The following is a 22,223-nucleotide window of genomic DNA, read 5'->3' as shown; positions in this document are numbered from 1 at the left end:
ACCATTCCTAGCACATCTAGGCCTATGACATCCATCATGATTTGCCCATCAGCAGTGATCACTCAATGCAAATGCATAAATAGCTCACACACCTAGAAGGTGGGGCTCATAACCTATTGCACAGAGGAATGGGAGAAACGAAGAGCAATATAGACAAGAACACTTGCCTTGTTAGAATGGTTGTAGTGTTTGAGTAAGCAACAGTAATTCTGAGTAGGGGCTCAGTTGTCGTGTAGACAATAGAAGAACAAATATGAGATTCAAACTTAACTGTGGGACTAAGGGAGAAAGTCCCAAGTTTATATACATGAGTAGGTATGCACAGACCAGTAGTGTAAAAGGAAACTACTACTATGTATAGTAAAGAATAGTGCAGAATGCTATGGAATATGACATATAGTATGATGTCATAAGTGACATCATTGTGGAGCTGATTGCTAAGGCAAGTCATGTGATATACAATGTGTTGATACATGTGTATGTCTAGACATGTCTAGACATCAGAACTATTAGGATATTTCCAACACCAGTGTAGCTAACGACCTTTAGCACAGACAAATTGAGGAAAAATAACAGCTCTTCTCCCTCACCACCTTCTTCCTGGACTTCTGACATGCCATACTATTGGAAAGACTTGTCCAGAGGCGTGGATTTATGAAGGATTTTTTCCAAGCATATCCAATAGACAGCCAAGGTTTCGTAGTGACCGCACAAGCAAGACAGACAGGGACTGCTAGTAGCAATTCACTAAACTGGCGATACCGGGGCTTGATACAATTTGTCGTTAGTTTGAACGATCCGAAGATCTGAAGCGCCGCACTCACGTCAACGACTTATCTCGCAGCTGACCCCTGTGATATAACTTCCCCAACGCATACGTTTCTCTGGCTGCCAGTTGCTTGGAGGCTTCAGAGATATCCGCATTTCGTTCTGTTGTCTACCTATCACCATACTGACTTTGCGTTTATTGTCGATTACATGCTTCGACACTGCGTACGATATACACCGAATGTTGTACGTATGTAGCTTGATTCCACAAGGTCGGTGCACTATCAACAAGTCGACATTTGAATTCAAATCTGGATGTGTTTCAGACGGAAGGGTTTAGTTAAACAGCACCTGTCCATGCTGTACTAGCGCTCCTCTTTCGCGAGCGCTTTATAGGCTGGAACAAGTTATCGCGACCCCAATGATCGATTTCGGACCAGGATGAAATCCTTTTCCGACTTCCCAGACGAAATTTTGCACGACATCCTGGCCCATGTCTTTTGGGTAGACGAGGATGTATTTGCATGCCCGAAACCCATGTCGTCCCTCTGGGCGGTGTCCAAAGCTACAGAGGACGGGAGCAACACCCAAGAAACGCAGCACCACGACGACATTACTCGAACGGCTGTTCCACTCGTGTGTAAACGATGGCTTAACGTGAGCACTCCTCTGCTCTACGAAACCGTTTTCCTTCGTACACGGCCCCAAGTCGTCTGTCTTGCCCGCACATTGCTCAGCGATTACACCCTTGGCCAAAATATCCGAAAACTCAGGGTAGAATGTGGGTTGGGTGTACCAGTCAACAAGATATTGCATTTTGCACCGAACATAGCACAGTTCGTCGTTGAGTTGGTTTGGGAGAAGGAAGAGCACACAATAGGTCTTGGAGCTGGATTGCAGGCTATCAATCCATCAAAAATCGTTTTGATTCAACGCTCTATGCCCCGCTACAATCGGCGCATCTCACCTCTCATCGCGGAGCTGTGTCAATACATCCCGACCTGGACGAAATTGGTACGTGGACGTCTCATTTTCTCAGTTAATCCTTTGATGGATCAGTTGCAGACAACGCTGAGATACCCCTATGACCGGTTTCCAAGTCTATCTTCCAAGGATATTACCACTGCGCTCCAAAAGATCCCCCATTTACGCACGCTCTACGTTCAATGCGGGTATTCAATCGATAGGACGTTATTGGTCTCGCTTCTCGGCCCTCAAGGAGACAGTATAACGGAGATATACAGCGAAGCCCCGTTGATGGACAACGAAGACAGTCGTATGTTTCTGACGCTGGCCGAGTTTTCCAAGTTGCGGCAAAAAGTGTTGTTCCCCGTTCCCGGTCCGTGGTCCGTGAGGCCATATAGGGCCTGTGCGCGGGAAGATGAGTACGTCACTTTCCACCATTCTCTGTTGTGCACGGGTAACAGTACAAGTATAGCAAGTTGAATCTTATCTGGACAGCGTAAGCTGGAGTGTTTATGCAGATTCCGTCTGGGAATTTGGATCTACATGCAAGTCGAATCCCCATCTAGCTTCGTGGCCTCGAGCTGCTGTGAGGAACGATGACGACTTTCCATGATCCTGTAAGAAGATGAACTCACCCCCGCTTTTCTTTTCATTTCGAAGTAGTCTCTATGTAACCCGCATTCTGTCTTACCTTGCTTTCCTGCCCATCGGCCCGCCCGCTCGCCGGCATCACCCTCACCACTCTTCGATGTACTATGCCAGTCTCCGACGCTTCTGTATCCCTGATCTATTAATTTGTTCCTTGGCACGTTGTTCTCTTTGATGTATTGTTCTACTTGTGCGAATGACCATGCAAACAGTGGATTCAGCTTCAGCAATCCCGTACTGTCCACCTCCAGGGGCTGCAGCGAAGCACGCTGTGCCCCCTGGGATGCTCTTCGACCTGTTATGACAGATTGGACCTTGAGTTGCTCATATGCACGTCGTCCCGATTCAACCTAGCTCCACGTCAGTTCATGATATCTTTGGCAATCAGGTAGAAAGGACGTGCCTTGACGACGTAGTCATAGGTATCCTCATTTTGTTCCCATAGCTTCTCTCCCCACTTCTCCTCAAAATCTTCCACTGTCTCGCAAGCCCTCGGGCTTAAACACATGCACTTTCACCCCATACCGCTCTTCCACTTCAACAATCAACTCGTACGTCTCTGGAAAGTGATACAAAGTGTCGATAAATATAAGCGGTGGTCTCGACTCGGGTTGTGCGAGCTTGGAGAGCATATCGATTGCAACAAGGCCAGTGAGACCGAACGCGGTGGTCTGGTGCAGTCCCGGAAGATATTCGAGAGCCCATGCAAGAATCTGTTGGGGGTCTAGAGAGCGGAGGTGGGCATTGACTGTGGCGAGTTTCTCGGCCGAAAACGGGGGCTGCAGTGGTTTCTCGAATGTTGGCTCAGACATTTAGAACTCAATGGGCAGGAGACTGGAATAATGAGAACGACAGATATGATTATATACCATCTGTGCTATCAGCCCGATCGCTGGCTTTGGTGACGATGGCGTTAGTATGACAATGCTGACAAACTGTCCATTTCGATCGAGAGCTGCCAGCAAGTCGCACCGTCCTCGATTAACCAAGGCACATCCCACAAAGAAACGGACTGCAAGGCCGGGGAACAACTTGTATTGTGCACTATCACTCCATTTTACAATGACTGAGAACCGTACAGCCACCAACCCTCACACGCCGCTTCCTGCAGTCTCTGTGTTGCCCTAGGCCCACCGAAAGTGCAAGCCCAACTAGACTTGGACTCCCCTTGAATCGGAAAGCCATGTCGTTCGAGCACGCTTCCGTTACAAAGGGTCTGCAGTGCAGTCGCCGTTCGACATGAACAAGTCCTTATGCATACTCTTCACAGGGATCATGATGGCTTGTGCACTTACCTCCATTACGGCGGGTGTTTTCGATGTGAAGCATTATCTCCATCTCCAGGTTCGTTGAGCCCTGCATTACACGCCAATATGACGACTGACGCGCGAGTCTCCTGTTTCTAGTTAGTACCACACCTCTCCCGTCATCACCAGGTATTGCAGTGATTCCGTTCGGGACTCGAATATGACTGATCCTGAAACAGTCGTTATCTTTTTTTTTTTTTTGCTTTTATCTTAGTACTGGCGTCTTTTAACGCACCACCTTGCATTCTCGAATTCGAGCGACCTCTTACTTGCGGAGCTACTCCTCTACGGGGTCGGTGTAAATACTGAGCGACAGTTCGGCAGCGTCAAGTTTGCGGTGAGTTACACTGTTTTCACCAGTACTTTCCTGATCTTGTGGCCTGACGATGGTGCTTTGCAGTCATTCACCATCGTCTCGGGGCTGGCATCGACGCTGCTAGAGTTCATGGCACTCCTATTACTGCATCGCGTAGGCGTGAACCATATACCAGGTGGACCATCCGCGATCGTCTTCAGCATGTTATACCAGTGGTACAGACTGGTCCCAACAGCCTATCACTTCAAGATATTCGGCATGCCGTTGAGCAACAAGGCATTTACCTATGTACTTGCATTACAAGTAGGCCTGTTCCCTGCTTTCTCTCGCCGAACTCAGGACATTTGTTTTCCAGCTTGCGTTGGGCCACATACCCGGTTCACTCGTATCCTCGTGTGTAGGACTTCTCGTTGGGTGCATCTACCGCTCGGAACTCATCAACATTAAAACATGGCGAGTATCACCAACTGTAATCAATCTGTCTTCCCGCTTTCTATTGCCCCTCATTGGCTCGACTCGCCCACCGCGTCGATTCAATCGTGCTCGCCCCGAGCAGGTGGACACCACAACAGAACTTGGGGATGAAGAGGTAATTACCACGGCCCCCGCCTCAGCACAGAGGAATGGACGCCCCAGTAGCGACGTTGCTGAAGGGAGTTCTGTGGTACGTGAATGGGTGAACGAACTGACAGGAAGGACGGAGGAGGCTAGCGACACGTATACGTACGCCTAGTGAAGTGGAGATCACACAGCTTGACGAGCATGTTCCCGGATACATCACGAGATGTGATAGTCGCAACACTTCAGCAGAGGTAGGGTGATTTATTTTGTGTACTTGGACCACACTCTGAATTTTGCTTGTTTAGTCCCTAATATCGAGTCCGCCGTGGAGATGCTCCTCGTGACATCTCGATAGGACCAACCACACTACCATTAGATGTCCGACTTCCGGCGTACTTTTCACATGTGCAATTCCCGATTTATTATGAGTCCAGGCCGTACGCATGTATCAGTTACTCAATGCTGTGAGAGTTCATTCTGGCGACGGGAGTTTTCTGAGCGAAACCCCCATCCAATACAATATATCCATGGGCTATGGATTTGCCTTCGACTTCTGAGTGATTGGTGTCACGACGGCCTTACGATGCGCCTTGCGAGTCCTCTAGTGCAGTGCAAAGACCGTGGGTAAGTCAACATTACAGTTCTGTAAACATGCAGCAGCCAGCTTCACGGAAAGATCGCGAGAAACTCGGATATTAACGCGTTGTTGATGGCTTGAGGTACTCACGGACCTTATCGATCACGCTGGTGGAAAATTCGCTTATACATGTGATTTCGACCTCCCGAATTCTCAAGTTTCGTTCGTGTTACCCTGGAAAGTGAAGTGAATTCGCGCTGTTGACATTTTATTGTGCGGTTGACACAAGGACACCACCAGCTACTGCGCGTGGTGAGCCATGCAGGGTCAGATTGCTGGTTAACACGCCATCGTATTCGTAGTCTATGAATTCCACGAGGCCTTGCCATGGAATGTATGCAGCAATTAATTCGACGCGAGATCTACTTCCGCCGCGAGCCCTCCAAGGGTCTTATGAAATCGTGAAGGCATTCCGAAATTACGGATAGGTCAGTGATGCACTGTGACGGCATGCACGAAGCGCATTGCACCGGATGAAACAGACAGCCAGTCCAAAAGCATTGTATTATCGGAATATGGACCGTCTAGTGCCCCGCCCATAGTATCACTCGACGTCACGTATGCGTTACTCCTCGGAGATGCTGCGTGATTATCACGATGCTGTTGGCGGAATCCGTGGTGGCCACAAGTACTTATCACGACCCAGACTTCATCTACCCTTGGCCAAACCGAATGCGTTCACATGATCCAAGACGATCGGGCTCCACATGAAGACCTTAAGTAGAATGTTACGTGCGTGGAAACTGCGTGATAAAAAGGTTAGACTTTGATAAATGTCCAGCCAAGGTACATCAAATTCTGATGTTGGCCATCGCGTGATGGTTAGCACACCAATCATTGATTGTTGGTATTTGAAGACGCATATTAATCGGAGAAGTCGCTAGGGGCGTCCGTGACCACTCCGGGACTCGCGTATACAGCATCAGCCAGAAAAAGCAAATCCGAATAACCCGTGACAATATATTCCCTGTTTCTATCACTCAGCAACTATGATCTCTCCGCGTCTTGGGGCCTAGGTTCGAGGGTCACTCAGTTGCAAATTAAAACCTCGACCCAAGCGATGACCCGAGGGGAGGGGTTTACCGGCTGACCAAGTGGCGCCTTGTTCACGAGGCGGTACTTGTCAAAACCTCACGTTGGAATCATCACGAAGCCTGAGAAGCTGGCTGAGGTGCTCCGTGGATAAAGGACGAAGGTAGGCGGCTGCGGAAAATCTCTTGGGTGACAGAGCGTCCCGCTTCAGTCAAAATCCGCTACTATGGGTCTGTGTGGCTTGGAGCATACGGCCCGCATCGACATCTTCCCATGGACCAGATAAGTAGGCGCAAAATGCGCCGGCAATGTCGTGCCGTACCTGCGCCCACGGCTTGAGGGTGCAGCGTGTCCACGTATTATTGATCCATGGCCAAAAGTGGACACAACAATCACTGTGAATCGGGTGAGCGTTGCTGCAAATCGGGATGTGCATTCCCCCCTAAGTAGCGTGGGCTGCATTCTCTCATATCAATCCAAAGACAGATGGGTGGCGAGATAAACCCTGTAGCACACCCGCCGCGAAGAGGATTATTAAGCCAGTGACGAGGGCCGCGACTTGGGAACATCAAGGGTGATAAAAACAATTTTTTGGAAGGGATGCTGTCCAGCACTTTCGTAACATGTTTTCCTGTGTTGCATACCTGTTAATGGCCAGGATATCGAAACATCGCGCCGCGTTCGTCAAAATCAGTTTTTCGTGCACACAAAGCTGTATATAGCTGAAATAAAATTGTACACCCATATTTTCCGCGGACCGTTAAGCGGTTGACTCGTGTTCTTCCGCCTCGAATGTTTCACCCTCTTCTTCCTCGGTTGTGAATGCTGTCATTGGCACGGAGTATAAACGGATAACGGGCTGTCATGGAAACCGATTAGTAGGTAAAGAACAGCATTCGCTGGTAGTCTTACTTTGTTAGGATCCTTAATTAGCACATACTTGCCCTCCGGCATCTTCATACAGAGGTCAGCGATCGTCCTGACGATGCCCCAACCATTGGCAAGGGTGACATTAAGCTGAGCTGCAAAGTCGGCTGGTCGCATAGAGGCAGTACTGAGAATTACATGGCGGCTGTTGTCTTTAGGATTCACTCGTGAAATGTACCTACGGCGATCGTGATTAGTCGAATATTGGGAATCAAATGTGCAGAGCAACTTATACCCTATTTTCATGAGGTCAGCACCAGCCAGAATGCTCTGTACAGTCCACTTCGCTAGTTTACAGCTGTTGTTCTTCATCTCAGTCGCCACAACAGCACCTCGCTGAGAGTCCAGTTTCGACCGCCAGTCTTGGGCACCACCGGCCCCCGGAGCCCTGGGATCGAACTCGTTCAAGGCGCGAATCGTTGCAAGACCATGGCCATCCTGTGGATTGCCATGGCCAGGCAGGAAGGCATCGACCTCAGTGCGGACACAAAGCTTGATATCTTCATCTTCTGTTGCGCTGAGATCAAAGACACGATAACGGTAGCCGCAAGAGGCCAAAGGTTCTGTCTCTCCTGGACCGTAAAAGGGGTTTGGATGAGCAAAGTTTACGGCAGTGCTCTCGATCACTGCTTGGAAGCCAAAATTCTGGTTTATATACGTGGCTTCGAGAGAGAGAGAAGTAGCTGAATTGATCGACGGCGTTTCCTGAGTGGATTTTTCAGATGGGTTGTTAGGGTTCGGTGGAGCAGGATCTTGTGGGGGATCCGATGCGTTTTCGTTGACCGTGACGGTGTCGAATGGACCACCGTCGCGTTTATCGAGGAAAAGGTGATTGCCCTCGCGCACGATGACAATGTCCCAAGGGTACACAGACCTTGGAGCGCACATGAGAACGGAAAGGATGACGTCGGTCGTGTAGACTGTCGCAGTGTCCTTGGCAGCAAGCTGGGAAAAAAAAAAAAAAAAGATGAGACCCGCCGGGACGAAAGAATTAGCACCCGTATTACCTGCTGAATAACGGGATCGTCCGACGTGGTTGTATTGTATTTAATGCGATCAGAGGGTTGCAGAGGCTTCTCGGTTTTGGTGGTGATCCGATCGTAAACCTTGTCATACGCAAAAATCCGACCGTAGGTACCACTACAACAGAAGACACTTGAGCACCGTTCTAGTGGTCACCGTACAATTCACGTACATGTCCTCTACCTCATCAACATCGAGCTTGAGTTTAGTGAGGCGATGGAATTCGATCTCTTCCAACATACTCCAATGCGGTGAAATAGTAACGGATGACTCGCGGGCACGATTTCCCTGTAACCAGAAGTCAGGAAATCAGAGAAAATGAAGAATAAGTATCAGCACTTTGTCCCAGTCCCTCCACCCTCTGCGACCTCCGCGCTGAAAACCACCCCTACCGGGGGTGAAGCCACCACGGGGCCTCTGAGCGCCCCTGTTAGCAAACGAAGCAGAACCTCGCCCAGTGGCTCGTCCCCTTGTGAAAGCGTTCCCCCGACGGGGCGGTGCGGCTTTGTTGTCGACCAGCGAAAAACTGGATTCGTCATCAACGTGGAAGTACGCAAAGGCACTGGCCGTGCCGCTACCGAAGGCTTGAGCACCTTCTCGCCTAGAACGACTGGAAACACCCCGCGAATCGCGAGTAGCGGAGGCACCAGTGGTCGCTTGACGATTGTCACTCATTGGATCGTTCCAGTCCGCGAATCGGCCGAGTTTGTCTGATTTTGAGAATGGCGCATAGGGAATGTCCTTGAACTTGAACTGTTCTGGGATATTGGACGATGAAGGACCCCATCCGCCATCTGGGTTGTCGTGAATAGGGTGGTAATGAAAACGATGCCATTCCCTTGCGGTCGATAAGAAATTTTGAAGGTGTACGCGGAGGATGATAACACGTGGGAAAACCAACTTGAACTTGGCCTGCATTACCCATGAAGTAGGTGGGGCAGCCTTTGCAATCGGTAGTTTGCAGCTAACAATTTCTCGACAGCGTCGTCCGTGAAATTAACAAGATCAACGAGAGGGAACTTGCTCTCGGCGTCAGTGCATCGTGGCACGATGAATACAAGGGTAAGCGCACGGCATGCTCTGTTCACCCCCGCACGCTCAGACATGGCTAGATTCTGCTTACATTTTCATCGGAGGGCTTCATTACGACCTCACGGAGGGAGATGTCATTACCATCTTCTCCCAGTGCGTTTTGGCTTGTTCCTTCATGCACTCCAAGTTGACTGTACTCCGTACAGGTATGGCGAGGTCATAGACGTGAACTTACCCCGTGACAAAAACACAGGGAAAACAAAGGGGTTTGGCTTCCTCATGTACGAAGATCAGAGGTCCACGGTACTGGCAGTAGATAATCTCAACGGCGCCGATGTTCTAAACCGGACATTGCGAGTTGACCACGTGAAGAATTACAAACAACCCAAAGTCCAAAATGAAGATGGCGAATGGGTTGATGCAGAGGGGCCAAGCGTTAGCGCAAAGCCCCAGATGATCAAAGGTGAGCAGTTATCATGCTGACCTCATGGAGATGTATATGTCCCTGACACCTGCTCAGACGACGCACCCGAGACCGACTCAGACGCCTCATCGGCCTTCTCTATCGACCCGGAAGACCCAATGCGGGACTATTTGTTAGAGAAGCGCAGAGAGATGAAGGCATTGCAAAAGTCGAAAAAATCTAAGAAGGGCAAGCATAAGGACGAGACGCACGAGGAGCGTAAGGCGCGGAAAGAAAGGAAACGCGAGAAGAAGTTACGGAAATGGCAGAAGAAATCAGAAGGTATCAAAGGGGTAGAGGAGTTGCTCAAGAATCTGGGAGGCAGAGATGGACGCCGACCTTCCAATCGTAATGTTGAGGAAGAAGATCACTACTATCGAGACAGGTCACAGGAGATTGACCGAAGGCGTTCTTCTTCTCCACCTTACAAGCGAAGGAGGGACTATTCACGTAGCCCTCCACCTGCGAGGGATCCCCGAGACGTCGATATGAGGAGCCGGTCCCAAAAGCGCGACACGCGACATCCTGGTCCGTCAGAACGCCACTACAACTACGGAGAAGGATATGAGGGTTCCCGCAGCTCCGTTTACGATGACAAGGGACAAAATCTAGGGTGCTGTGACATCTGGGATTGGGGCCATTCCGATCACTTCTAACCTCTCGGTACCTCTTTTCAAAGAAGTGACCTTGTGAACTTCCGGAACGGCTTTGTTCCTGAAGGAATGCCATACGGCCTGCCGCCACGTGCCCCCTACTCAACAACGTTTGATTGACATTTAATCCTCCCGACACCCGTCAGAATTGTGATTTTGAGAAGGGTTCGATATAAAGAAATTATCAATCCATGACGGTACATGCAGGTAAGTATCTGTCTTTTTTTGGTCTCCGGGATGGAAGTCTTTCTCGGATCCTTCCAATGTGGGATTGGACTGCCATTATCCTGTATCAACCGCCAACCGGGTTTGGTTCTTGGTTTCTTGTTTGTCGCTGCCACTCTATGTCCCTCGGAGTATAGGACCGGAACGATTCATCAGCAATGACTGTGAACCAAAATGTGACTGACTGCAGGTTTATATCACAACACAGCCTGGACTGACCCTCGAGCCTAGTGAAGGGGGAGGAGGAGCTGTTTGTGAATCAAACCAAGTTAAGCACGAGTTTTCATACTATTTCTGTGTTTCGGACTCGAGCAAGGTGAATGAATCGATACGGGCCGTTCAAGGATCCCATACAATTGGTAAATGGAAAGCGTAAGGTAGAGGGACTCCACTTTCCACCAAGTCATGAGACCTTTATTCTCCTTGGTGTGGTAATCATAGGGGTCATCTCCTGAATTCTAGCGGACATTTTATTGTCTCTCTTTGTTGGAATGGCATTACGACCGTGCGCATTTTCGTTGACAAGAGTGTTGCCTGGACACGATTGTAATTGTGAAGGCAACTAATAGTCGTTTCTTTTCGTCAAAGAACTAGACAATGGGAAGCCCGCGCAAAGGCATGAGAACCAGACATGCATGTCACATAAATATGACGCGCTCGTGCAACGCGACTTCCCTGGCAGAGATAACTAAGTATCGAACTCATGGCACCAAGGACTCGGTCTGCTAGCGGTGCCATTAGCTCTCCTACCACGCCTTCTAAGCCGTCCGTAAGCACAGGCTCAAGCGGGTTACATACCCCCGGAAGTACACCTCGTCGCGCTCCCCATTGCACCAAGTGTGGTCGTCCTCGTGCGGGCCATCCTCGTTCTGGTTGCCCTTATGTTGCGCAGTCGAATCCACCTTCTCCTTCCAACAAATCGAAACCAGTCTCTGAAACCACAGCACCTCATCCAGAAGATGACATAGCGGACGACTTGTCGTCGTTGCGCCTCGTCACTCCCACCGAAGAAACAGGATTAGTAGTAGATCGGACAAAACGTCTCAAACGTCGCCTCTCAGTCCGATTTGCGCTTGTTCCTGCAGAAACACTGGCCTCGCTGTCCTCCTCAAGTTCCGAACTCGTGGAGAAGCTATTGACGCCAGGAATGATGGGTGACACGTGCGATAGTGATGATTATGAGGGGGGGCTACAGTGGAAGAGGTCGCTCATCCACGCGGAGCCTGCCTCGCGTGCACTAGCCGCACGTGTTGTTACTGCTGTGGACGAGGAGAAAAAACCGATACAGGTTACTGGGAAACTACTGTCGCGTGAGATGCCGGGCACTCTATTCACCCCAACTGCGAGCCTCACGTCGACCGAGCCATTATCTGATGGCAACATTGGAGGATCGATCAACATGGACGACACCTTATTTTTGCTCCCGGATCCGGATATTAAGAAGCCCAAAGCTTTGCAGCGCACTATGAGCATCGAGCAACGCTCACTCTTTTTGGAGCGTCTTAGTCGCTCCTCTGAGAGCGCGCCCGCCACCTTGGTATCCATCTCAAATGATGAAGTGGTGAGCGTCCGTCAGGACGCAGAGAAGACTTGGATTTATTGTCCGGGAACTCTCTAGCGGTAGGCAAGATGGTCAAAGGTGGATGATATTGGGCACGGACTCCCATGCTATGGATTTGCTGGAGAAGAGGTTCGATGAGGAAGATCGGAAGAGAACGAATGCGCAATGTGGAGGAAAACTTAAAGCCGTCGCAGGGGGGGCGCTCTTGGGCGCCGTGGCGACCTGGACCGGCCTCGCATTTTCCTAATCCCTGTGGGTATTACCCTCCTTGCGTACTGTAAATTGCTCACGACCCAAATGCATTAGTACCTAGCGCACTGTAAGACTCCTGTATCATGAACTTTGGACTACCTCCGGACCGAGACTGTGACATTCTGCGTTATTGGAATTTCAAAGTTAATTTTTCCCGGGCTGTGCGCGTGGCTTCGGCAGGCACATTAGTTGACACGGATTAATTTGCTTCTCGTTAGATTCAGCGATCCCCTTTGGTCATCAAAACATAACTCTTCCGAGTTGGAGCAACCCTGTAACACGCCCGCCCTCCCTTTGACACGGTAAATATCGCAGGGCGGAGATTGATTAGGTTTTTCTAAGGAGTGCAAGGTTTCCGATCACAGGACAAACTTTATGATCCTCTTACCTTACCAGGGTCTCACCTATCCTTGGAAACCAATCGGAAACATCGATGCAAGTCAAGAATCGGCTCCACCGGTCACTGGTAATGGTAACGCTCCGACTGCCCTGAGGCGCCAGTAATGACTAGCGGTTGGCTGAAACAGTGACGAGTCGGTCCTATTTGGGCAGTTAACCAAGTGCTGGGGATGCAACGTTAGGGAGACAGGGAGAAGATCTACCACAACTAGTGAGATTTTCTTTACGCTCCACTAGCTGTACTGAGCCCCATTTGATGCCATGCCAATGCTGCCACGAGTGACATGTATGTGCTGGTCCCCGCTACCGATATCACGGAGGAACGACCCTTTAGTATTGGTGCATCTAGATCTGCCTTATGACCAAGCGATACTACAACCTGCAGCCAGGTTTCGGCAGACTTCACGTCCCGTTTTTCGGTATCATGTTAGCAATTTTTGTGTCGGAACTGGTGAGGTCATGTGGGTGACTCGCTTTCTGCACATTCCGTCACATTGATTGCAAGCGTCCATGTATCAGTAATGTGATGCACCTGTCACCATTCAAAAAATCAATGCTGTTCTACTGGTCTGGGTTGCGACCCCATAGATTGGTGACCACTGCATGAGCTGGATCGGGAGATCCAACTAGGCTGTGCAACTTACCCACAGCAAGTCATCTACAGCGACGGGGTCACGCACACCAAATAACTTGCTTTCTCAGACCGCAACGTTGTCGGCCAACTGTAGAATTTTAGGTTGAGGTGCACGATAGCTCTGCTGCAGCTGCGACTAGTATGCATCCATGTTTCGTGTCAACCAGTCATTTCATTACGAGAGTCTCACTAATTAATAAATTTGGTACGTACTGATCGTACTAGTAACATGAAAGACAACATGTGGGTACAATCTCAACATCAGCAGACAGAACAGTCGCTGACGTACGGGTAGGAGGCAAGCATCGGGCTTCAGGGATCCTGCTCATCCCGCCTTGGCTTCTTTCTCTTCTGTCCACGATGAATTTCTTTCATGTGGCGCCCAAGACTGTCTCTGGACATTTCGCGACCGCATCCGTCAACGGAGCACGTAATCCTCTCTTTGCGGCGGCTGCGCTTGCGACAGAGCGAAGAGGCCAACCCTTCTTGGGCCGGAAGAACGTCTGGCACTACGGAACCGGAAGACAGTGTATAACCCAGTGGTTGCTGTGCATATGTGGGCGGCTCCTGCATAGTGTGACTGTCAGCCGATATCGGGTTGATCGTATGATATCGCATAGACCAGGGGCCATATTCATATTGAGGGCTTTGTGCCTGAGCGAAAAATGGGTTGGGAACTGGTGGCGCTCCGGGCTCATATTGAATCTCGTGTTGGTCCGGAAACCTACCCGTACCCGCGGCACTGGGCGCAAATGCATTATACATTTGGTCAACGACTGCCACACTGAAAACAAGATAACCACCGATCGGTGAACGAAATCAAGTGAAAGGTGAGTGAAATTACTTGGACAATCCATCGTGCCCTCCCTGAGAAACTGAACACCTGAGGTACTGGTTGTTGGGTATAACTTGAAGGACCCTCTGGAATCTATCATGAGCGAATGTTAGACATGACAACGAAAAAGAGACGAACGAAGGCAAAAACATCGTTCGCTCGGAGCGAAGGGTCGGAGATATATTCGTCTCCAGAGTCTTGCTGGACATTGGGCCTGGTAGAGAAATGCGTCGATGATGGGCGGGAATGTAGTCATTAGTCTGTTGGAGTCACTTGGGTAATATACAGTTTGCAAGATGTTGGTGAATACTCTACCTTTTTATAATTGGGGCGAGGACCACAGGCTGTGTGACAACGAGGCATTAAGGATCTAACCAACCAAGTAGGCCACGCCAAGCAGAAAGCACACGCGTATGTCACAAGAGGCGCCTATCCAGTTGAAACGGAACAGGATGTGCCAATTTGGGTATGCAGCGTGCTTTACGTATCAACGAGATCTGCGGAATCGTAGTCAGTTGGTCGGTGGACGGTTTGGTGACACTCCAAAAGATTGTTGTGAACTTTTTCGGCCTTGCTTCGTCTGGGATAAGGAACGCTAGTAGTTACATCATGCGCCCCGGTCTCTCAAATGGACCGAGCTGCCAATCCACACGTGCGGAAGACGTGGGCGGATTTCGAAAATAAAACAGGAGATAACAGTAGAGATCAAGCTGCGATCATCCTAAAAATTGAATGGGGGCCTACCTCAATGTAGCATGGATGCTACTATTCCTTGGGGGTAAAGGGAGATATAGAAGACCCGCCTCGGGTTAAGTTAATTTATCACCCATTGATACATGAAGAACTTCCCTGGTGGGGAAGGCATGGCATCGAAGTCGAAACATCAAGCCACCTAACATACGGACAGGGCGTAGTTATACTTGGACTGGTGGAGAGGGATTGTTACACGTTCAGACTGGCCAACAGACTCACAAATAGCTAGTAATATCTCGAACAGCTTGAGTGCGAACGACAGGCTTTCCATGGGTCCTCAAGGAGACTCACCTGAGCGAGAGGTTGTTGTTTTTTTCTGCACGAGAGACAGAGTGCCGTTTTCCAAGATTTTCCAGCATGTTTTCCCGACCTCTGTGTCTGTGCAACGCAGAGTTGAGGGAAGATCAGAAGTGCAAAGCAATCCGTGATATGTCCGTACCGAGTTGAAAGTTGATCAAGCGGTGCACTGATTTCCCACTCGGCCACGTTTTGCATTGCCAAGGGCACCGTACTACTATGGTATGTAGGGAGGGGGCCTGGATTCTACTTAGGTACATTCATGTACTGCAACCCTTCCTATTAAGCGACCGTCCACCATGTCGTGCCATTCGCTCGATTCGTTCGAGACCTGTATCCAAGACCCAGAGCAAGATGAACGTGGCACGCCAGGGGAATTACCAACGTACGATGATGTCGTAGCTCAGAGTCCGAATTCTCGGTTTGGACGATGGAGGGGTTGGATTGAGAAAAGGCGAGTTACCATGTCTTCAAGACTTCGAGGTATACAGCCTGCTCATAGCATCGACTTAGGGCAGCAGAGCGCTATGCAGATGTCAGCGTAGAAGAACATGAGCGCAGGCGGAGCAGAGGATGGGGGGACGGCTTGGAACAACAACCTGAGCAGGTAAGACTCCATTGCACTTGCGTGTGTGTGCGCTCTTACCGCTGAACGATGTGGTCAGCTCCATACTCCAGTGGAAGAGCCTTCTGCCAGTCAATCCCGGAGTCAACTCCATCCCTTGCAGCCGCCCTTGCGGATACGAGTGGACGATGATGTATTCTCAGCATCGCCTTCCATAGCCCATGATAAGGAAACATCGGCTAGCATCCAGGAGTCTCTGGCCTACACGCCCACTGCAGCTAGTTTTGTCACACATTCTCAATGCCAGACTACAGCCAGGGAGACGTTGCTCCCCACTCATTTACAGGTGCACCAGTTCGGATCTCGATTTCTACCACACACGACCTCGCCCATACACTGCGTCCTTCCCCTCCAGCGGGACCGTTTGTTACTTATCGGGACGGACAAGGGTCTCTCTGTCATGGACATGTACCCCGTCGAATGGGGGAATGGGATTGATAGTAACATTGGAATCGTGCAGAAGGGACCAAACGAGGCACAGGCACGTGCACTCTGGACAGGGGAGGCGTACGCCCTGCATTACTCTACATTTGCCAACGTGATTGACATAGCCATTCATCCAGGGTGTACCAGCTCTCCATTCTAGAGTACGAAGATATCGGAGAGGGCACGCCTCAAGGGGTGGTGCTGGCGCTCGTTGGACCGGACCCTGATGCTCCTTCTGCATCCAATGGTCATCAAGAATCCTTGCGCAGTTTGAGAATGTATAACCTAGCCAGCCTGATGTCACTAGCAAGATGGATAATTACTCAACAAGTGCGTGGTATCATGTCGATTCGGGTCATGATAATCTGATCTCTGATTCGATCCCCCTCCACGCAGACTCCGAACGCTGTCGATCTACGTCGTGCTTCTGACTGGAACGTCCAACAAACGCCTGTAAAAAAGCACCGCTCTGCGAGCAGCATCACCAGGGGTTTGAAAAACCTAATCATTGAATCTCCGCCCCGTACACAGCAAGTAGTCGCTACTACCACGTCGTACGAATCGTATCTTTCGGCCCAGAGTCCGAAACGGCAGAGCAGCACCGCTACTCCAGCGGATTCTTCTTGGGACGTTGTCGAAGACCTGCCGTTGCGTTGGGCAACTGATTTTGTTCCGCTTGCCTCACCCACGTCGCGTTTGGCAAGCATGAGTGCAATTGCATACGCTCTTTGGCAAGAAGGCGGACCGGGCCCAGGCGGTGGACGGCATGGGCGTCGAACCTTACTTGCAGTTGCAACAAAATACAATATATTTCTGTATGAAACCCCCAAGGGAGAGCGAGCATTTCATTTCGTCAAGGTAATTGGCTGATTGATCTGCCGTTTTCTGGGCCACTGAACTGTGTGCTAATCAATTGTGACATGTAACGTACAGGAATTTTATACCCCAATTCAAGCTCGAAACCTAACCTTCGTGCACCAGTTCAGTTCAGGACATATCCAGATCACAATCAGATACAAGCTCCCTGCGGATTGGCGGATCGGGCAGTGGACATGCACGTGTACCCTCATCATCGGAAGGACCATTCTCCTTACACAACCATCGTCAATCCATGGTTACGCCCGCCACCTTCACGTACAGTGCACACATGGCAATATTTGTTATCTTCGATAAGAAGGCCAGTATCATCCGCATTGCAGACGCTGCAGTAACGGAGGTGGAAATGTTTGATGGTAGCTGCAACAACCCTGCTGGCGGGAAAGACCAGCTCAGCATCGGAAGTTCTATTGCTACACGCCGTTCCCGGGCTTCCATTGACTTCATGGCTCTCAGGGAAGGGAAGGGGACATGGATCTTGCCTAGTTTAATTGACATACCGCCAGCCCATGCCCCAAGTGGGGCCCCACACAGCATATACATCCTCTCACGCGGCAAGCAGACGCACGTTATCTCTGGCCCACTTCCCAAGACAATTCAGACGACGCCTCCGTTGTGCTCGATAACCTGGAATTCGCCTCCTTCCAGTATTACTTGTCGCCTGTGCCTGCCGTCTCCGCGCAGGTCCATCAAATCGGCAGAGACTCCGTCTTTCCTACAACTCTTGGGATTGGGCGAGCATGGCATTGAAGTGCATGAGATACCCCTTGCCGCTTTGTCCAATCGTAAGGGGAAGGACAAGGAGGGGACTTCTATCGAGGCAACCCACGTTCAGTCGTTTATCGGCGAGACCAGCTTTCTGGCTACAGGGGGACATTGGCACCAATCCGACTCCGTAGTAGCGCCGCACCTCGAGCGGACTGACTCAGCAACATCCACGAGCTCCTATGGGAGCATGGAAAGCGAAGAGATACTATTGCGATTGAGAGGTGCAGCGGGCTTGTATTGTTCGCTGCGTAAGGACGTGGAAGACTGGAGGGTGTTCTGGGTCGGTGGAGATGCCGAGAACGTGGGTGAGCATGACGAGAACGAAGACGAGGATGGTGTGCTTGTATGATGTAGTCTTCGGGCAGTTTTTCATTTTTTCTTCTCTGCTCTAATCATATATCATGCACAAGTCGATACTCAATGCTCTGGAAACCTGTATTACTGTACTGACACAGACAGAGAGAAGCCCAATGACAAAAAAGTAAGGAGAGTAGGTATTACATATGTGGGAATGTAGGCGGGTTGTGTAAAGTGTCCAGGTGAGAGTAAGATGCAACAAGGATATCATATGTTAGCAGGTAATAGAACAACTATGAGGGGTACTGTCCCGCGACCTCCCGCCACGGTGTCATCTCATCTCATTGACTACGCTGCGTATCAGTCGACGTGGAACCTCGTACGACAGCAAAAGACGTCGGGGGTTTGGCGCTAGACTCGTCTAGGGAATGACTTGGTTTGCGGCCTAAAGGATTAGGATGTGGTTGAGCCGATAAAGGCTTCTTGTCCCTTATCACGACAAAGGATCTGCCAGTCTCGGGCTGCTTCGCAAAAGAAGCATTACTGTCTTCTTCTGCTTCTGCCGTGGCATCTTCGAGGATTTGCCCGTCACTGTGCCTCCGATTTCGTCGGATATTGAACCAGCCCTTCTTCCTCGGAGGCTGTGTATGTTGCTGTTGCTGTTGACGTTGTTCCCCTCCTTCCGAACTCCCTCCAGCACTTGCATTTGACAAACTATTGGGCGGAGCGGATCGTTCTTGTTCTTCAAGCTCAAAGATCGGGAGGGACTCCTGCGCAGCCGACGACGTGTTTGCCATCCCAGCCAACTCCTCGATGATAATCGCCGTCTGGCTTTTCGTCCTCATATGCGGCATCATGGCACCTACAGGAAGCCCCGAATTCGACAGCACAGGTAGCTTTGCCACACTAGCGACCGACGTCATCGGCGCGGCCGCTTCACCCTCCACGTCCTGGGTAACCGTCGCCACTCTTGGCGAGCTACCCCCACTCGGACCCAACGCCGAACCCCGCTTCTCCACGCTGGGGAACGTGAGCGTCGACCCGCCGGCGCCCTTGCTGGTCCCTGCAATTGCGTAGGGTGAGTTGTAGTGTGCTCTGCCTCCGCCGACGCGTGAGAATCCGGAGGTAGAGGGCTGCGGTGCGGAGGACTGCGTCGATTCCTTGCGCTCATACGAGAGCCTGCTTTCCGGGCTCGGGAAGGGCTGCCATGCGGCCATGATGTGCGTGCTCTCGTCATCATCATCGCTGTCCTCCCTGTACGGCTGCAGCGCATGTTCAGGGCGAAGAACTGACGGTGGGGGACCGTCGGAATTGTGCGAGGCAGCAGAGCTCTTGGCCTGCCGCGCAAAGGACGCGTTCGGAGGCGCATACAAGCTCGTCGAGTCCCCAACAGCAACAGAATAGGAACCACCGGAATGCCGGACTTCTGTTGCACGGTATTGGCGACGGTCTCGTCCGCGCCGGTTGCTGCCTCCTCCACAGCAGCCGAGCAATCCGAGCACGCCGACAAGCCCGCTGTCTATGGCGTGGCCTGACCTGTCGAAACCGACGCGTCCAAAGATGCGTACGGTTGCTTCGATAAGCTTGACGATGAGGATGATCGTAAATGCAGTGTAGACGAGGAGTAGCACTACGAGGATGCCGTAGGCTACCCATCCACTTGCAGCGGCTCCGATGGATATCTACAATGTCAATGAAAAATGAAATAACACGTTAATCAATGCTTCTGGAAATAACGCAGGTGGTCGGTATCCAAGTCTCACCGTCGGGGTTAGGATGACGAGTAATACTGCAGTCACTATCCTGGCGACACAAAACAAGAAGCTCAATAATCCCATGCTCGCTCCCGTTCCCCATGGCAACCAGACACTTGTGATGAGGGCACTAGCGACCTCGGATACGAGAATCACGATCGCCTGTGCGGTCCCGCTTCGCTGACCGCATCCAATGGCCAGACCATTAACTAAGTTCGAAAGGAAAAGTAAGCCCGAAAACATTTGCGAGTCTGGACGAAAATGATTGTACAAAGGTCCGAGAGCGAGGAGCGTGCGAGTCTCATCATACAGCTTTGTCGTTGAGGTTCTAGCAAGGCGAAGCACCAAAAACCCAGGAAGAAGAACAGAGAAAAATGCGAAAGACAATGCGGCCAGCGCGATAGCGGCACTAGTTTTTACAGTCACGAACTGGTATGCGGAGAATATCGTGACAGGGAGATGGAAGAGTGAAAGCACTCGAACGAGGTTTCCTTCTAGGAGACTTGTATGAAATGAGCTGAGATCAGAGCGGAGCCACCAGCGCCGCCGAAAGAGGGGATATGAGTGGCCGTAAGCATTCAATGAACGGCTTTCATCTCCGGTGACGTCCAGCATGTCCTTGCTTCCTGACGTCCCGCCTGACTGCCGTGGACTCCGACTCTTGGTCGCTGAGCTAGAAAAGGTGGCACCGGTTGGGAGGGTGGAAATGGGCTTGCGGGAGAATACCCAGTCAATGGACCAGACCAAAACGCTGAGTATGATTGTGCCAGCCAGGATGGCGAGGAATAAGATGAGACAAGTGCGGAATAATTCGCGGGGGCCAATGCCGACACTCCATGCAAACGCTTCCATGCCATTATGAGTTCCGTTCGGAAGTAAAAATAACGTGTTAGAAATCGATGGGTTGACATAAAGAGGCGAATTGGAATCGCTAAGTTGATCTGCAAAATCGGATGGAGGATTGTACGGTTGAGTCTGCAAAGGATTCCATTGTGCTGCATCGGAGAGCGAGGTATCTAAAAAGTCATGTATATAAATATTCGGAGCGCAGCATGAAACTGAGATGTGAGCTCACTGTAAGTCAGAGTTGCCCACGCAGTTTGGGAAAGCAGGGGATCTAACGAAACGTACACAAACTGCGGGAGAAAACAAGAAAACCGGGTCCCACTTACAGACAAAGGGCGGCCATTGTACGGCAACCATAGCCAGTGCGGCACACCACTGCGTATGAATCATAATATCGCGCAAAGACGGGGAACCTGGACCGCTATGGTAAGACATGCTCGGCCGAAACAGAATGATGGCATAACGTACAAAATCTCAGCAACGAAGGCGAAGTAGCAAGACGTTCGCCGCTGATGGCGCTGACAAGAATCAATCCCGCACTCTCCACGCGGGCCCAGATGCCCGAGCCCGGGCGACTCGTTCCGCGTTTCCACGCAGAGACTAGACGGGCAACGCATACGATGATCCAGTATGCAGCTGCGAGACCGACGGTCGCCCAAAATATGCTATGAGCGTCGCCGTAAGGAGAGTCGAATGGGCCTGGTTGAAGTGCAGTGGTTGCAACTGTGAGACAGAGTATTTCGTTTTCGAAAGGATCGAGAGCGCGAAGTTCAGTGTTGAGAGTGGTGAGAGCATTCTTTGGATTGAAGGGTATGGAAACGGCGAGAGCGAAGGGGCCCTGTGGTATTGGACAGTCTGTGGAGTTGGAACTAGAATTAGCGAGCGACGAGGGTTGGCGAATGAAATCGCAGAGATAAGAATTGTTGCTAAAGGTATTGATGGTCAGCGTCGTCGCCTGTGTGAAGAGGGTCGCTGTGTTCGAGTTGTGTGAAGTGAGTTGGAATAAGAATGGACGAAAGTGCTCACCGAGGTTGGTGGTGTTCGCGTCTCCGATGATTTCCTGGGCTGTCTGTCCGAGCACGGTCAAGTTGAGACGCTGGCCATCCACGATTTGGGAGTAGACGGTGTCGACGGACATCTTTTGGGAGACGTTACCGTTGAAGCAGTCGTTGAAAGGCAGCGTCGCGGGCTGAGCAGACACTGCGAGGGGCAGCAGAATTAACAGCAGACACAGACATGTCGCCTTGGCCGTGTACAGCGACGACGACGACGACGACAGACGGGGAGTGCCCATGATTCATACGGTGAGGCACGACGCTCGTCCTCGAGCAGCACAGCCGTG

General features: G+C 50.8%; 8 protein-coding genes across 8 annotated transcripts; 5 read left to right on the top strand and 3 right to left on the bottom strand.

The window, feature by feature from the left end:
* Positions 1-1,107: 1,107 nt before the first annotated feature.
* On the top strand, positions 1,108-2,472 carry F5J12DRAFT_5570 (uncharacterized protein). The gene is made up of 3 exons (XM_051740047.1): positions 1,108-1,782; positions 1,834-2,153; positions 2,202-2,472. Exons 1-3 carry the CDS (start codon positions 1,210-1,212, stop codon positions 2,212-2,214), a joined length of 906 nt encoding a protein of 301 aa, XP_051605411.1. The 5' UTR covers positions 1,108-1,209; the 3' UTR covers positions 2,215-2,472.
* On the bottom strand, positions 2,245-3,548 carry F5J12DRAFT_932042 (Phosphoadenosine phosphosulfate reductase family-domain-containing protein; the record flags this gene model as incomplete). The annotated part of the gene is made up of 4 exons (XM_051749551.1): positions 2,889-3,548; positions 2,786-2,863; positions 2,370-2,732; positions 2,245-2,349 (listed from the first exon to the last, which is right to left on the bottom strand). The coding sequence occupies exons 1-4, from the start codon at positions 3,192-3,194 to the stop codon at positions 2,245-2,247; spliced, it is 852 nt and encodes a 283-aa protein (XP_051605410.1). The 5' UTR covers positions 3,195-3,548.
* On the top strand, positions 3,374-5,174 carry F5J12DRAFT_790096 (uncharacterized protein). Its single transcript, XM_051743816.1, has 7 exons — positions 3,374-3,596; positions 3,653-3,726; positions 3,789-3,818; positions 3,904-4,026; positions 4,090-4,308; positions 4,361-4,722; positions 4,758-5,174. The coding sequence occupies exons 1-7, from the start codon at positions 3,566-3,568 to the stop codon at positions 4,819-4,821; spliced, it is 903 nt and encodes a 300-aa protein (XP_051605409.1). The 5' UTR covers positions 3,374-3,565; the 3' UTR covers positions 4,822-5,174.
* Positions 5,175-6,908: 1,734 nt separating this feature from the next.
* F5J12DRAFT_759584 (translation initiation factor eIF-3 subunit D) lies at positions 6,909-9,103 on the bottom strand (the record flags this gene model as incomplete). Its single annotated transcript, XM_051742107.1, has 5 exons — positions 6,909-7,094; positions 7,148-8,107; positions 8,170-8,302; positions 8,358-8,473; positions 8,525-9,103. 5 exons carry the CDS (start codon positions 9,101-9,103, stop codon positions 6,996-6,998), a joined length of 1,887 nt encoding a protein of 628 aa, XP_051605408.1. The 3' UTR covers positions 6,909-6,995.
* On the top strand, positions 9,005-10,435 carry F5J12DRAFT_5478 (uncharacterized protein). Its single transcript, XM_051740006.1, has 5 exons — positions 9,005-9,113; positions 9,168-9,247; positions 9,298-9,370; positions 9,424-9,680; positions 9,738-10,435. Exons 1-5 carry the CDS (start codon positions 9,109-9,111, stop codon positions 10,334-10,336), a joined length of 1,014 nt encoding a protein of 337 aa, XP_051605407.1. The 5' UTR covers positions 9,005-9,108; the 3' UTR covers positions 10,337-10,435.
* A 620-nt stretch (positions 10,436-11,055) lies between these two features.
* F5J12DRAFT_790088 (uncharacterized protein) lies at positions 11,056-12,507 on the top strand. Its single transcript, XM_051743815.1, has 3 exons — positions 11,056-12,119; positions 12,142-12,371; positions 12,426-12,507. Exons 1-2 carry the CDS (start codon positions 11,262-11,264, stop codon positions 12,364-12,366), a joined length of 1,083 nt encoding a protein of 360 aa, XP_051605406.1. The 5' UTR covers positions 11,056-11,261; the 3' UTR covers positions 12,367-12,371; positions 12,426-12,507.
* A 2,982-nt stretch (positions 12,508-15,489) lies between these two features.
* Positions 15,490-18,348, top strand: F5J12DRAFT_790055 (uncharacterized protein). Its single transcript, XM_051743814.1, has 6 exons — positions 15,490-15,743; positions 15,803-15,896; positions 15,955-16,421; positions 16,478-16,670; positions 16,737-17,198; positions 17,332-18,348. Exons 1-6 carry the CDS (start codon positions 15,589-15,591, stop codon positions 18,331-18,333), a joined length of 2,373 nt encoding a protein of 790 aa, XP_051605405.1. The 5' UTR covers positions 15,490-15,588; the 3' UTR covers positions 18,334-18,348.
* On the bottom strand, positions 18,349-22,205 carry F5J12DRAFT_790051 (uncharacterized protein). The gene is made up of 6 exons (XM_051743813.1): positions 21,908-22,205; positions 21,350-21,853; positions 21,208-21,294; positions 21,111-21,152; positions 20,045-21,051; positions 18,349-19,963 (listed from the first exon to the last, which is right to left on the bottom strand). The coding sequence occupies exons 1-6, from the start codon at positions 22,173-22,175 to the stop codon at positions 18,623-18,625; spliced, it is 3,249 nt and encodes a 1,082-aa protein (XP_051605404.1). The 5' UTR covers positions 22,176-22,205; the 3' UTR covers positions 18,349-18,622.
* Between the last annotated feature and the right edge of the window lie 18 nt (positions 22,206-22,223).

Source organism: Pisolithus orientalis (assembly GCF_024613125.1).
Source record: "Pisolithus orientalis strain OTSU chromosome Unknown F5J12scaffold_1, whole genome shotgun sequence".
In the NCBI taxonomy this organism is placed as follows: Eukaryota; Fungi; Basidiomycota; class Agaricomycetes; order Boletales; family Pisolithaceae; genus Pisolithus; species Pisolithus orientalis.
This window is presented reverse-complemented; position numbering and strand designations above follow the sequence as displayed.